Source organism: Vicugna pacos, chromosome X (assembly GCF_048564905.1).
Source record: "Vicugna pacos chromosome X, VicPac4, whole genome shotgun sequence".
In the NCBI taxonomy this organism is placed as follows: Eukaryota; Metazoa; Chordata; class Mammalia; order Artiodactyla; family Camelidae; genus Vicugna; species Vicugna pacos.
Window position 1 is genome coordinate 11,361,862 of NC_133023.1, and position 15,930 is coordinate 11,377,791.

At 37.4% G+C, this 15,930-nt stretch overlaps 2 protein-coding genes across 7 annotated transcripts in view; one reads left to right on the forward strand and one right to left on the reverse strand.

Annotated features, from left to right (window-relative positions):
* CA5B (carbonic anhydrase 5B) overlaps positions 1–10,838 on the forward strand; it is a 34,506-nt gene extending 23,668 nt beyond the window's left edge. For 4 of the 6 annotated variants that reach the window (XM_006218973.4, XM_031671188.2, XM_072956740.1 and 1 more), the window contains 5 exons: positions 1,167–1,285; positions 2,355–2,450; positions 2,973–3,035; positions 3,930–4,085; positions 8,551–10,838. In XM_006218973.4, the coding sequence (XP_006219035.2) occupies positions 1,167–1,285; positions 2,355–2,450; positions 2,973–3,035; positions 3,930–4,085; positions 8,551–8,730 (614 nt within the window). In that variant the 3' untranslated portion in view covers positions 8,731–10,838. The remainder of the gene's footprint in view (positions 1–1,166; positions 1,286–2,354; positions 2,451–2,972; positions 3,036–3,929; positions 4,086–8,550) is intronic. The other 2 variants (XM_072956742.1, XM_072956741.1) reach the window with 2 other exon arrangements.
* CLTRN (collectrin, amino acid transport regulator) overlaps positions 1–15,915 on the reverse strand; it is a 128,708-nt gene extending 112,793 nt beyond the window's left edge. The window contains exons 1-2 of the mRNA XM_072956757.1: positions 15,791–15,915; positions 11,675–11,725 (exon numbers count right to left, since the gene is read on the reverse strand). The gene's annotated coding sequence lies outside the window, so the exon portion shown is untranslated. The remainder of the gene's footprint in view (positions 1–11,674; positions 11,726–15,790) is intronic.
* Positions 15,916–15,930: the final 15 nt, after the last annotated feature.

Below are 15,930 nucleotides of genomic sequence, written 5' to 3' on the forward strand. Positions count from 1 at the left end.
ATCCAACCAGTTAGACTGAGTATTTGCCAAAGTCATGCGCACAAAATGGAGCTGGCATAGAAAAATAAGAATTTTTTCGAAGATATTTATTTCAGTACATTTTAGTACCATTCTCTGATTAATTTAGTGAACATGCGGTATTATCCTTTGCACTTCCCCTGCCCCTCAAAGACAAGTGGTCATTGGTGTCTTTGCTCACCTTTTACAAAACTCCTATTTGTTAAGAAAGGAAATTGTGTAAAACATTTTTGAAAGCCAGTAAGATACACAGTAGACCACTGCATGCCACAGAAAGAGGTTTTGGTCCTTGGGATCACTGTACTCAATCATTTGCATATAGAAAATTCAACTAATAAGGCAATAAGCTCTTAGACCATTAAGATAGATGAGATGGAGGGTTTTTGTGTTGTTGTACTGGTTTAACCATGGACAGACATCGCCAGGGTCTGACTAGATGGAATAAGTGAGGAACTAATATGCTTTGGCAAATTCAAGCCAAAAAAAAAAAAAATTAGCACAACCAAAAGCCTGAAGAAGGGTGACCTTTAAAACTCATATCTGAATATTTTCCCTTTAATGTACTGATTTCACTAGTTCCATAAAACTTTAGTCTAAACAAAAGGTATTTATTATCCAGCACAGTGAGGCCAGTGGTGATTCACATTGTTCACTCTGTCCAAAGGGAGATGCGTGATAATTTTTGACTTGCAAATTTCCTATTGCATTTCAATGTAATGGAAAGAAACATTAGTGTCTTCAAAAATTGTAAAGCAAAGTTTCAGTGCATAAAAAGAGTATCTTTTATCCCCATATTTCAGTTTTATGAGATTGGGTTGGATAAATATGCTGAGAGATTTGCATTTTATTGTACATTTTAAAAAAACTGGGCACAGTAAATACAGACTATAAAACTAAGTCAAGAATTGGCCTTTAACAACTGTATGCAGCTTGGAGTGTAGTTAAATCTTGGTGTCATTCAGAGGCAGGTCTCGCCCTTAGACATGTATTCACTGTGTGGAAATCAAGTTTATAAACACTTCTGTATAATAGAGTGTGATCCATTTAAGACAGTTCATGTAGAAGGTCCACCCACAGATTCAGCCTTTCCCCATGTTCCTTCACGATATGAAAAACTGTCCCCTGAATTGTCAGATATGCTATTTCAGTGATCGAAGGAGGACCCCTGGAACACAACTACCGATTGAAGCAGTTCCATTTTCACTGGGGGGCCATTGATGCCTGGGGCTCTGAGCATACCGTGGACAGCAAATGTTACCCAGCAGAGGTAAGTTGAGAAGCTTGGAAACAGTGACAACTGTGGAGAAGAGGGGATGGTTCTGAGTTCCTAGCTCTAAGAAATTATCAGGAAGAATCAAGTAATTCCTATAGATGCTAAGTAGCTCTCTCAGAGGCATATTTGATTATTCCCAGTTTACACGTGTAAAATGATACCTACTCTCATTTCAAAGAATATAGCAGAAATCAACCTTAAGATTCTGAAACAGAATTCTTCCAGAATTCTAAGCTAGGCTCAAATGAAAGCCTAAAGTAATAACCCAGACAACAGTGCAGGGCCACAGGCTGAATTAATCCAAGTGAGAGATGGCAGGAGACTAAATGAAAGCGGTGACAAGAGAAATAGAGAAAAAGAGCACAATTTAACAAGCAGTTTTGAAATAAAAGCAACAGGACTTGGAGGCAAGGTCGTCTTCAGGAGAGGAGAGGTAAAAAGTTAACCATGACCTTGAGGGTCTCACTTGGGAGGTTGGGAGAGGATTCGTGAATGATGGACAGGGAATGATTTGTAGGGAAATACAGGGAGCACAAAGGAAACAGAATTTCTTCTTAACAGCTTTCCCCCTAACTTAGTTTTAAATGTTACTGTACAAAGAAACACATTTTAAGTGGTTATCCCTCAAACAAATTTGTCTTCAACTCATAGTTTGCATAGGGAAAATCTATTTCTCTCAATATAAACATCTCTCCTTTAGATGTAAATGGATTTTGGATATGAGTCTTTCATGCAAATCAGGATGGGAATGGACAAATGTTGTTCCCTCACTGAAATGTTACTCACTTTGAAATATATAGAGAGATATAGATATGTAAATATATATATAAAATTTTCTCCCCTAATAAATCCTTATATTCCAAAGTAGCATTAATTGCTGCTCCCACATACATTTCCTCCTGTTCTTTATTTCTATCTCATTTTGCATCAGATTGTCATATGCTTTTCTCAGTGGCTTTATTTTGGGTGAGGAAGCATGTTAAAAATATATGTGAATAAGGCTGTCTGTTTTGGAGCAATCCTATATGGTCATGTGTAAAACCATCTTTTAATGGTGTTTCAGCTGCACTTAGTGCATTGGAATGCAGTCAAATTTGAAAATTTTGAGGATGCAGCACTGGAAGAAAATGGTTTGGCTGTGATAGGAGTATTTTTAAAGGTAAAAAAAAAAACCTTACTAGCTTTAAATGATGTTTTGTATCCTAGGATGTAAAGATACAACACTGCAGTATTAAGTTCTAAGAATACTGAGATAAAAGTAAACAATATTTAAAGTACAAGATTGTTACAAATAGATTTCAAATGGTATAAAAATGCACAGTCCAACAGAGCTGTTACAAGCCACATGTGGCAACTGAGCAGTTGAAATGCAGCTTCTTTGTGGAACTTTTAATTTTAATTAATTTAAATTTTAATTTAAGAACTGATGCTAAATGGAGCAGGGCTCCTTTGCCCGCAGGCATGCTGACCCTGTCAGCAAACAGCCTGCTCATTTGTTCTGTGTCTAATTAAACTCAGTGATGTTTAAAACATTCTAAATTACCAGTTTAAGTGTAGCTTAAGTAGAGTAGTTGGTTTGTTTTTATATAGTCACCAGGTGGTTAATTTTAATTCACATTCTGTTACAGTTTCAAAAGTGAGATGTCAATTTTTTTTTAATATTTTCTCATTGCTTCTTTAGCTAGGCAAACATCATAAAGAGCTCCAGAAACTGGTTGATATTTTGCCATCAATTAAGCATAAGGTAATTTTTTTTTCCCTAAATCACTTGAAATATATTTTATGTTTCAATCTCAGAGTGGAGACACTAACAAGGCACTTTGATTTGGGGAATGTAATTCACCTCTGTGTAGTTCAGCACTCGGGGACTCGGGGACACAACGAGTCCCCTCCTCTACTCCTGACCCCTGCTCCTTCTCAGTCCTTGTGGAAACACTCGGGGCAGCCTTCTGGACTCTAGCTGCACTCCCACAAGCAGGGAGCAAAGAAAAGTTGACAGAAACTTGGCTTGTCCAGCTTTAAAGGACAACTACCCACATCCTTCAGGTTGGATACCTCTGTCCAGATTCCACGGTTAATCATTCAGTATTCAGAATCCCCGAGGGGCTGCTCTCTGGAAGTCTATCTGTTCTCTCTCTTTCGCTCCCCTCCACGCCTCTGTCTCTCTCCCCTACCTCTTTCCCTCTCCATCTCCCTCTTTTTCCTTCTCTCTGTCACTCTCTTTCTTTCCCCTTTTAGTCCAGGATCCTGTCTTCTCCTAATTTGCACTGCACTTTAGAAAGAAGAATTCTATTAGTCTCTCTTGAAAAAGAAAATCCTCCTTGTTTATGCATCAGCTGCCGCCTAATGCCTCCCAAAGAGTTCAGAGGAGACCACCTGCTGTAAACTCACTAGAATGGAGGGAGAAAATAGTTTTTGCTGTGTTCCCACTGGGGACTACCAGAAATACAGTTAATTGCAGGAACAGAGCATCAGCATGATTCTGTCCTAATGTGCCCAGAGGTACCTGGAGCTCCTCGGGACCACTGCTGGTCCCCAGACTCCCCTAGAATCATCACCACACCATTTACCACATCATCAGATTCCAGAGTGGTTTTCACCATGAAATGATGACTCAGTGACCCTTTCTCTTGGCCAGGACACACTGGTGGAATTTGGGTCATTCGACCCTTCCTGCTTGATGCCCACCTGCCCAGATTACTGGACCTACTCAGGATCCCTGACTACCCCACCACTCTCTGAGTCTGTCACCTGGATCATTAAGAAGCAGCCTGTAGAGGTTGATCATGATCAGGTACATTCTTTCCACATTTTATGTAAGGAAATTCTAGGCTGTCCATTTAAAACAAGGCTGAGCTCACACTTTGGCATCAGTTTTTAATATCTTGTGATGCTTATATATTTTTATTAAAATGTGCTAACATCTTGTAATTTGGATATGAATTAGGAAATGCTTCAAATCAACTAGAGAGAAGAGTTAAAGCTTAGGAAACATAAGTTTTTACTTCTGTATTTGACAATGACATATTTTATGCATTGTCTATTTTATATTTAAATACGAATCTCTATATAAACAAGATCCTTTTAAAGGGAAGAATGAAGGCTGAAAATGGATGTGCTCAAAACTCTAGAATCTGTAAGGGAATTTTGCTATGGAATATTAGGATAAAAATAGAACCCAACAAAGTCTATCCAGAAATTTTAAGTCAGTTGTTTTGACCTCAGAGTCTATTTTTTCATTAGAAACTAAGTGGTGATTACCATGTTAATACAGAAATCCTGTTTAATCCATAATATAACTACAATAATATTTGCTTATGCTTGCTTTATGGTATTTTTATTAATTACAAAGCATGTTCACAAGAACCAAAGCTTCTGAAACCTTTTTTTTTATGAGGCCAGGATAACTGATACCAACATTCATCAAAGATTGGACCCCACCCCCACCCCATAAAAAAACCAAACCATTACAGACTGATATCTCTGAAGAATACATTTTTTAAAAAGCAAAAATAATATATTAGAAATAGACTTTAGCAGTACATTAGAAGAACTATATACTCTGTCCAAGTAGTATTTATTCCAGTAATGCAAAGATGGTTCAATATTAGGAATGATGTTAAGGTAATTCATTATATCAATGAATCTAAATAGAAAAATATAAAAAAAAAATCATTTCCATAGATTCTTAAAAAGTACCAGAAAAATTCAGCATTCAGTTTTTCAAAAATCTTCAGTATGATAGGTATGTATGGAGACTTCCCTACCTTGATAAAAGAAATTGATCTCATCCCATGCTCTTGGATTGGAAGAATCAATATTGTTAAAATGGTCACACTGCCCAAGGCAATCTATAGATTTAATGCAATCCCTATCAAATTACCCAGGACATATTCCACAGAACTACAACAAATCATAATAAAATTTATACGGAACTATCAAAGACCTAGAATTGCCAAAGCATTACTGAAGAGAAAGAAAGAGGCTGGAGGAATAATTCTCCCAGACTTCAGACAATACTATAGAGCTACAGTCAACAAGACAGCATGGTATTGGTGCAAAAACAGACATATAGACCAATGGAACAGAATAGAGAGCCCAGAAGTGAACCCACAAACTTTTGGTTGACTAATCTTCGACAAAGGAGGCAAGAAAATACAGTGGAATAAAGACAGTCTCTTCAGCAAATGGTGTTGGGAAAACTGGACAGCAGCATGTAAAGCAGTGAAGCTAGAACACTCCCTTACACCATACACAAAAATAAACTCAAAATGGATTAAAGACTTAAACATAAGACAAGATACAATAAACCTCCTAGAGGAAAATATAGGCAAAACATTATTTGACAGACATCTCAAAAATTTTCTCCTAGAAGAAATAAAAGCAAGAATAAACAAATGGGACCTAATGAAACTTACAAGCTTCTGCACAGCAAAGGAAACCAAAAGTAAAACAAAAAGACAACCTACGGAATGGAAGAAAATTTTTGCAAATGAAACCGACAAAGGCTTGATCTCCAGAATATACAAACAGCTCATACGACTTAATAAGAAACAACCAAACAACCCAATCCAAAAATGGGCAAAAGACCTAAACAAGCAATTCTCCAAGGAAGACATACAAAATGATCAATAGGCACATGAAAAAATGCTCAATATCACTAATTATCAGAGAAATGCAAATCAAAACTACAGTGAGGTATCACCTCACACCAGTCAGAATGGCCATCATTCAAAGATTCACAAATCACAAATGATGGAGAGGCTGTGGAGAATGGGGAACCCTCCTACACTGCTGGTGGGAATGCAGTTTGGTGCAGCCATTGTGGAAAACGTAAAATATTCCTGAGGGACACAAAAGACTTGAACTGATAAAATTCATTTCATGTTATTGAATAGGAAGACATCATAAAGACACCTTTGATGACAATTCTGCTTAAGTTGTTATTCTTCTTGAATTGTTTATTCTCCATAAATTTCAGGTAATCCCAATAAATATATCAATAAGACTTTTAAATAGGTATGCTACTTCTAACCTCATGTGGAAAAAAATAAGCATAAATAAATAGCCAGGAAAAATTATGAAAGAGAAAATGAAAGATGATCAGATCAACAAAGCTATAAAGCCTCAGTAATTAAGTAGTGTGGTACTGGTACACAGATAAAGAGATCAATCACAGGATGAAAATCGTAGATTCAGAAATATCTCCAAACACATGAGAATTTAGTTTATAGTAAAGGTAGCATCTCAGCTCGGTGTGGGGCAAATATAAGATTATTCAGTAAGTGCTATTGGGGACAATTGAGCAAACTTTGGGGGGAAAAATTGGATCTGCCATTCAAACCTTACATAAGAATGTACTCCAGATATATTTAGTTTTTTAAATTATTATTATTATTTTTTAATGTAGGAACTGGGGATTGAACCCAGGACCTTGTGCCTGCTAAGCTTGCACTCTACTGCTGAGCAATACCCTCCCCCAGGTTTATTAAATGTTAAAAATACTGTCATAAAAGTACTACAATAAGCACAGGAAAATCTTTCCAGACCTCTAAATGGAGAAAGCTTTTCTAAATTATACCAAAACCAGAAGTCATAAAGATAGTAACTAGCAAAGTAGACTAATTTTATTTTTAGTTCTGTGTAATGGAAATCACCATAAACAAATGACAAAATACAGAGTTTACTTATAAGCCTGGGCTTGGTGGCCTACACCTTTAGTCTGTTTTTATCCTTCATATTTAAAAACTGATATAATATTGAAAAATAAATAAGTATAATAAATAAATCAGAGAGTCAGTGGGCCATGTGAGGACTTTTTAAATGAAATTTCAACACAGAAAATTCAGTAAGAAGAAAATGTTAGCTGTCATCAGTAATCCTAGTTGCCTATAATCTTACCACTCAATGTTAACTGTCTGGTCTTTTATTTATATAAATACAAATAAATCCTTCTGTTCTTTTATCCATGTAAATATACACAATTTTTTAACAAAATGGAATCATTCTGTATATACCATTTTGCTGCTCTTTTCACTCAGTGATGTGTGGAACATTTTATAATGAACGTTATCTTCAATATCATTTTAATGGCTATGTACTAGCTCATTTTATAGATCTAATGTAATTTATTATTGGTACTTGGGCTATTTCTACTCTTTTGCAATTAGTCAAATAAAAATAAACCTGAACTACTCAAACACCTTCCTAATGAATGGGCGTATACATGTAATTTACAACTACAGTCACTAAGTTTAGTGCTTGTCCCTGTTCACAGTCCTGCCCCTGTAGCTCTACTTTGCCTGACATCTTTAATACGAACAAATCTTCACATGCTTGCCTGCTGTGCCATAGGCTATCCTCTCTGTAGCTACAGTGCGCCTGACTGAGGAAAAATGCTATAAAGAGATTTTCTAGCTGGCTTAAAGTGAAGCATTCTGTAACATGGTTGCTCCGTAAGCCAAGGAGCTACTGATTGATGTTATTGCCACACTGAAAAACAAGCCCTTGATTTTGGATCACTCCTTTTGTACTAAGCTGCGCTGTCTAGGGCAGTAGCCGCTAGACATGTGTGGGCATTTAAATTTAAATGTCAATACATTTAAATTGAAATTGAATTAAAAATTCAGTTCCTTAGTCCCACTGGCCACATTTCTAGTGCTCAGTGGCCATATGTGGCTTGTGGCTACTGTAACAAACAGGAGAGAGGACACTGCCATCATCGCGGAATGTTCTATTGGACAGTGCTGGCAGGGGGCATCCCGCTGCCTGTTAAGACCTCCACCTGTATCACGTTGCCCACAACGTCCAGGCATGGCGAGCAATCAAGACTATATTGTTTATGTTAACAAGTCAGTAAAATTTTGAAAAAGTAAAACATTTTTGGCACTGCTACTACATGCATCAAGCCTTTCCCTCATTATCCTGTAGGCTGGCTCTTTTGCCCATTTAAGATGAGGTTCCTGAGAACAAAAGATGAAGTAACTTGTCCTTGGCAAATGGCTAATATGTGGGGGACAGTGTCTTTGACCTCAGTCTTTGGATCCCAAGTGCCCTGCTGGTTTCACCACCTCCTGCTCCTTTCCTCACATGACAGTTTATTCCCTGTCCAGCAGTGAAGGTGTTCCTACTCAGAAATAAAATTTTCTGTATCCAATTTTAGAGGAATGTTTCAGAGTTGTAAAAATGAAAGTAATTTATTTGTGAAGTAAAGCTGTTTTTCTATTGAAATTATTTATGCTTCCTGTTTCTATTTCTAGCTTGAGCAATTTCGGACCCTGCTCTTCACTTCCGAGGGCGAGAAAGAGCAAAGAATGGTGGACAACTTCCGCCCCCTTCAGCCCCTAATGAATCGCACTGTCCGCTCATCCTTCCGTCACGACTATGTGCTGAATATACAAACAAATAAACAAAACCCAAACCATCCACCAGCCAAGTGAGCCCCTAAGACACCATTATCTAGGTGGTGTCTTGCTTAAATACATACTAGTTCTTTAAAAATTGTTAATTAGACTCCTCTAAATGCCAGCATTTAATAATTATAGATGTGCCTTTCTTGGTATGGCAGTGCTCCTTAGTCTTTGAGGGAAGCTCTTTGCTAAACAAATTCTTACTTTTATTGATAATGATATTTACCACTGAAGTACCAGCAAAAGACACAATTTTCTCTTACAGCAATCTGTTGGTAATTGTCATGTCTTTTTATGTCTGACATTTTTGAGCTGTCTTTTTATGTTCATCAATTGTTGGTTCTATAGAATTGTAAGTAGGGGTGATAGATAATAAAAATATTTAACAACCGATAAGGCACAGACACTGACCATCCAGAATGCAGGCTTTTCAGAAACAGCCACAGGGCCAAGATTGGTACTTCTTGGCTGAACATTGACAATGGTTTTAGGTATATCTTATTTTAAAACATGAATGTGTAATCTTTTACAAGGCCTTCTCAATGGGTATCTTTGCCTTAATCTTTAGTTGTCATTACTAATAAGTGATATGATTACTTACTTACTATCAAATTATAATAATAGAAAAAATATTTTGTAATTCCTAAGAAAACAAGGATTTACTTGTATCCAGAAATCCTTTTGCATTTCTGAATATCAGATGTTTTATTTAAGGGCTTGATCATATAAAAAGCATATGCAGAGTATTTTAAAGCAAATTAAGTGCCTAGAACTTAAAATCCTTTTATGATCTGTTTACAGAAGTATTTTTCAAAGACTAATAATAATAATAGTATATAATATGGTTTATAGTATTAATTTGCATTGTTTGTACACTGTTTCATAGAATACAATAATATTTTCCACAATGACAGAACTATCTTGACTTCTCTTTAAAACTGTTGGAACTTTATTTCATTAGTTGAGGTTCCATGCAATGCAGGTGATCAACATAAATCTCATTTCTACAGTGGTTTAGAAGAGTTTTGCTATAGTAATAGGGAGAGAAACTTGTAAGATAGGCTAAAATTTAGAAAATTTTACACATACTGAGGAATCCATGCCACTGTTGCCCTTGCTTATAAGTACTTGGAACATTTCTAACTGTCTATAAGCCTGTGTCCAAATTCAATATTGCATTTACTAGTATATTTCTTTCATTAATATGCTAGTCATCTGACCTGCAAGATAGGGTTGGATGAATATATTTAACACTACAGAACTATACACTGGAAAGGGTTAAGACAGTAAATTTTTTTAATATGTACTTTACCACAATTAAAAATAACTAATAAATTCAGTAGAAAAAATAGGGTTGGAGTGTATGTGTAAGTTTGGGGGCATATCTCTCATCTTTAAAAAGGGAGGGCATGAAAACATTGCTTCTAGAGTGCATGCCTTCTCTGGAAAAGGAAAGCACATATGCCCTAGGAAATGAATAAAATTCTTTAAAAGATTAATATGGGGGAAAAGTTATGTTAGCTTTATATAATTTATCTGTTTCAAACCACAGTTATCTTTAAAAGGTAAACACACAAGATATGCATTTTCCAGGGCACAAAGGCTTCCCTCCTAGGCCTCTTGCAAATTGTTAGTGCAAAATTCTATTGCAGTGAGTCTTCCAAATTGGAGTGAGAACCAACTCACAGAATGCCCGACTTGCCCTTGTATCTTAGAGATATAAAGGGTGTATTCATAAGGTGTATCCCGGTTTGCCACTCCTGATTTACTTACATCTGGTGTTCTGGTGTAGTTATTAACAGCACCTGCTTTCACTCCAACCATGTCCTGGTTTGCCTGATAAATTCTTGGTCACCTTCTCTGGATAGGTTATGGAAACTGCCTTGGGGATGTGGTTTCTTCCATGCCTTAGTCAGATGACCCCCAACGGGGTGTAAATTCCCTGGCTACTGATACACCCTAACGAGAAGCTTTTTATGTCTTTTATGCCTGCCAAAGTGTTTTACTTGTACCTTCCTAGACATGAAGGGGGAAACTGGGCTTGAGGTCTGTCAGAGGGCTTGAGAAAGAATTTTGTATTAAAATTGCTGCTCATCTTCATTAAATAATATAATAAAACCCTTTGTTTGCACTATTAATATTTGTTGAATGACTTTTTCTTCCTATTAGTTTTTTTGAGTATGTAAGATGTTTGTAAAATTAACAAGACAACATGTAGATCAGAAAGTGAATGGAAAATCATGAGAGGTTTACTAGAGAAGCAAAATGGAAAGATCCACCCACTCCTCCTCAGCTAGCTAATTTCTATGGAATCAGCGCACAATCTGCTGACATCACCAGCAGGGCAAGCTACAAGCCCCCTTCTTTCCCAGGGCTGCATAGGTCAGGGTGAAGTTGGCTTTTCTAAAACCAGGCATCCACCTCAACAAAGTTTAGGAAGATATCTTTCCCTTGCTCACTGGGGGGACACATTCTTCTAGCACAATATTAGCAAAAGTACAGTATTGTAATCACTTGAGGTATTTTTCTGTTCACTAGAAGACTCAACTTTTGATACCTATTCTACTTAATGTTTTACTGTCTTTTTAAATTCAACTTTGTTGTTTAAGTTCTTTCATGTAAGATTTTATTGATCAAAATGGATACAGTTCAATTAAGCGAATAAGCTCTAATATTACCATATAATTAGTACATATTAACAATACTGGCTACTTTACAAATAAATAGTAATGCATTCTTGTTGTTAGGAACTGAATGTTTCTGTCCCCCCAAAATTCATATGTTGAAACATAACTGCCAATGTGATGCTACTAGCAGGTGGGGCCTTTGGGAAGTGACTAGGTCATGAGGTTGGAGACCTCATGATGGGGTTAGTGTCCTTATAAAGAGAACCCACAGAGCTCTCACAGCCTTTCAACCATGTCAGGACACAGAGAGAAGATGGCCATCTATGAACCAGTAAAGAGATACTCACCAGACTGCGAATCTGCTGGCATATTGACCTTGGACTTCTCAGCCTCTAGAACTGTGGGAAATAAATCGCTGTTATTTATAAGCCATCCACTCTGTTATATTGTTATGGCAGCCCAAACAGACTTAAACACTTGTCTCTAGGTACATTTTTTTCTTTGGTAGGGGGAGCTAATTAGGTTTACTTATTTATTCTTAGACGAAGTACTGGGGATTGAACCCAGGATCGCATGCATGCTAAGCATGCACTCTACCACTTGAGCTATACCCTCCCCCCACCATTCCTGATTTTTGAATTCAACCTACACTTTGTGTGTATATATATATATTTTTTTATTGAAGTATAATCAGTTTACTATGTTGTGTCAATATCTGCTGTACAGCATAATGCTTCAGTCATATATGAAAATACATATATTCATTTTCATAGTCTTTTTCAACATAAGTTACTGCAAGATATTGAATATAGTTCCCTGTGCTATACAGTGTGAACTTACTGTTTACAACCTACTCTTCAAAATGGTATTTTGGGTTCTAGGTGGGAATATCGACTCTGCCACCATTTCAGCAGTTGTGTTGCTTTGAGCTTATTTCTAGACAAAAGAATCAATGACAAATGCTGGAGCGGCTGTGGAGCAAAGGGAACCCTCCTAGACTGCTGGTGGGAATGCAGTTTGGTGCAGCCACTGTGGAAAACAGTTTGGAGATTCCTCAAAAGACTAGGAATAGACTTACCATATGACCCAGGAATCCCACTCCTGGGCATATATCCAGAAGGAACCCTACTTCAAAATGACACCTGCACCCCAATGTTCATAGCAGCACTATTTACAATAGCCAAGACACGGAAACAGCCTAAATGCCCATCAACAGATGACTGGATCAAGATGTGGTATATTTATACAATGGAATACTACTCAGCCATAAAAACCGACAACATAACGCCATTTGCAGCAACATGGATGCTCCTGGAGAATGTCATTCTAAGTGAAGTAAGCCAGAAAGAGAAAGAAAAATACCATGTGAGATCGCTCATATGTGGAATCTAAAAAAAAAAAAACAAACAAACATAAATACAAAACAGAAACAGACTCATAGACATAGAATACAAACTTGTGGTTGCCAAGGGGGCGGGGGCAGGGGCTGGGAAGGGACACACTGGGATTTCAAAATTGTAGAATAGATAAACAAGATTATACTGTATAGCACAGGGAAATATATACAAGATCTTGTGGTAGCTCACAGAGAAAAAACTGTGACAACGAATATACGTATGTTCATGTATAACTGAAAAATTGTGCTCTACACTGAAATTTGACACAACATTGTAAAATGACTATAACTCAATAAAAAAATGTAAAAAAAGAATCAGTAAGAATACTGATTGAATAAAGAATAACTGTATTCACTAATAACTGCAGAAGAACTGATTGAATAAGGAAATGAATAAAGAATAACTACCCCTGGATAGTTCTTTCCTCCAAAGAAAACTTTTAATCAGTTGTACAAATATACATTTGCATGCATTTTCATATTAAAAGAGCAAGGTAAAATAGTTATGAATACATATTAAGTTATAACTGTAATCTGGAAAATATATAAAGTCCTTGGCATAGCAATGAGTGCTGGAGAGGACTTAAGACCCTACTGTATGTCCTTGAATAAATCTGGTGATTAGTACTGAAATTAATGATAGGTGAGAAATGAAATATTCTTTCCTGATAATTTCTGCATTGACCATTCAATGAGTCCTAGTACCATTGTCCTACTAGAGCAAGGGAAAAAACAAATTAATTGAAAGGATCCCAATCTGGCATTCAGAGAGTAAACATTTTTCTTGCTCTCCCTTTATGCTTGCAATAAATGAAAAATAGATTTATGGATCATTCTTTGGTCATTTTACAATAACTAAGACTTATTTAATAATAGCATTACCTATTTCATCATTTGCATATGTAAAATATTTTCTTCAACCTTTTAAAGATAATCAGCTATTTTCTACTGACAATGTAAGATAAAAATTTAGGCATATTCCCACACAGAGGGATTAAACCAAAATATACATATTTGAGAATATGTAGATGATGTATTTCAGGCACCTAGAAAAAATTTTTAAAATATGTTTCAGAAGTAAGATAAATTTGTTCTGTTTATCAGAATATCATAATAGAATGTATCTTTGCATTAAATTTTTAACTACCTCATTTTTATCTTATGATTTATTGAATTCAAATGATGGTAACTGTAGTTTGGAAATGGAATTGGCTTTAGCTTGTTCATAAAAATGAATTCAGTGGTTAATTGTGGAAGATAAATGTCTAACTCTTGTAAAAGGAGATTTACATTCATTTCTAAATCAGAATAAAATCTAAATCTGTATTCTTTTTTAAGTAGGAGTATCTTCCTAGAAGACATTCTTACTTATTATTCTGACATGAAAGTCTGGTCTGATTCGTAAGAAATGTTACAGCAATCCAAACACTGATGCTTTCAGAATGGCAGCAATTCTCAGCATAAGTCCTGGTCTCAGGAATCAGCAAAACTGGAGATTTCCAGCTACATTTTGTGCCACTCAGGAGTACAAGTCTCCACCTTTAAGGAGTTTGAAACTTAGTGCAAGAGGCAGACTTATGAAGGCCACAAAGTACAATGTAGTGCGGCAGGTATAAAAGGTGAAATACTTGCGCTGGGAGCACCTGCAGGACCAGTACCTAACCCACTCTTGAGAGGGCTGGGAAGTTTTCACCATGCTACTGCTGTTAATAACAGCGAATGTTTGGGGGACAGTAACTATTGCCAGGCACTATGACAACATATAGCATTCCCCTGAGTTTTACAGATGAGAAAACTGAAGACTACACATGAGGAATTTACTCAAGATCAGAGAGGCAAGGCTTGAGTTTCCAAGTACATCCAACTCCAAAGTCTATGTCCCTAATTACTGATGCACTGAGCTGGACAAGGTCAACTTGGAGGCGTGTTCCTGCAAGTGTCTTTGTAAGAGGGAGAAGGGCAGAGTTCATGCAGAGTTTGAGCTTCTGCTGAATCACTTAAAGGAGGGACTAGGGGAAGCAGGGGCAGTTTAGTAATTGGGTGTCTCAGTAACCTTGATTTGGAGGAGAGAGGAACAAAACTAAGTCGGGGAAGTTATCCAATTATCAAAAGATAAGGGTTGTTAATCATTTTGCAGCTGCAACATGCCCTTGGAGGAAACATTTTTTTCCTGGCCTTGTCCCTGGTCTTGTATGTGTATATCAGTCTAATTATTAGCAGGGTTGATTTTGCTTTCTCAATCCCTTACTCTCATTGCCCCAGTTTAATTCCTTGTGACCTCTTACCGAGACTGCGGCACTCCAGTTGTATACTTTATACTGTAAACCAGAGTAGTTTATCTAAAACACAAATATGACCACAAGCCTCAACTTAAAATCTTTCAATGGTTCTCTGTTGCCTAAAGAGCATAATTAAAGCTTCTTGGAATGGCCCTCCTCCATAACCTAGCCCCAGCCCCCTCCACCGCTGTATTCCTTAATACTCTCGAACTGCCCTTAATATTCGAAGACCAAAATTCTCGCGGTTCTGGCAGATTCCATTGTTTCGTCTCTCAGTGTCTTTGCGTATGCGGATTTACCTGCAACTGAATCCATCCTTCACCTGAGTTAAGGCCATCTGCCTTCAAAACTCAACTCAGGCATCAGAAAGCTCTTCTTGAATCCCCAGGTGGACTATGTTAAGTAAACTTAGTTGCCTGTACCGTATTATCTAATCTATCTATGTGTTGGTCCTTCTGTGCCTCTAGACTGTAAATTCCTCTGAAGCAGAAGTTGCACCTCTGTAGCCTCAGGAGTTAAATTCGCCGACAGAGCTGGCAGGTGTAAACAGAAGGGAGCGGAGTGGGGAGCTTTGAGGCGCTGATAGGCAGAACGACAGAAGGAGGAGGAGCCTCGGATTGGAAAGCAAGGCGAACAGCGAGTGTGGGATGAGGCTTCGTGAATGGATGAGGAGAAAAGAGGGAGAACTGTGACTTTAACTTCCAGGGCACAAGACACCCCACTATGTGAGGAGAGGTAGTGATAACGCACTGGGGGAGGGGGGGCGCTAGGAGGGAAGAATTACTTACAGGGCAGGGTAGGAGCCCCAGAGGGTTTTTCGGGAAGGAGACATTTAGCTGCGCAGAGTATTGGAAGACGAACAACCTATCTCCCACCTTCCGTCTCTGGTCAGGCGGGGCGGAGGCATGCTCCCCGGCCCTCTCGCCCG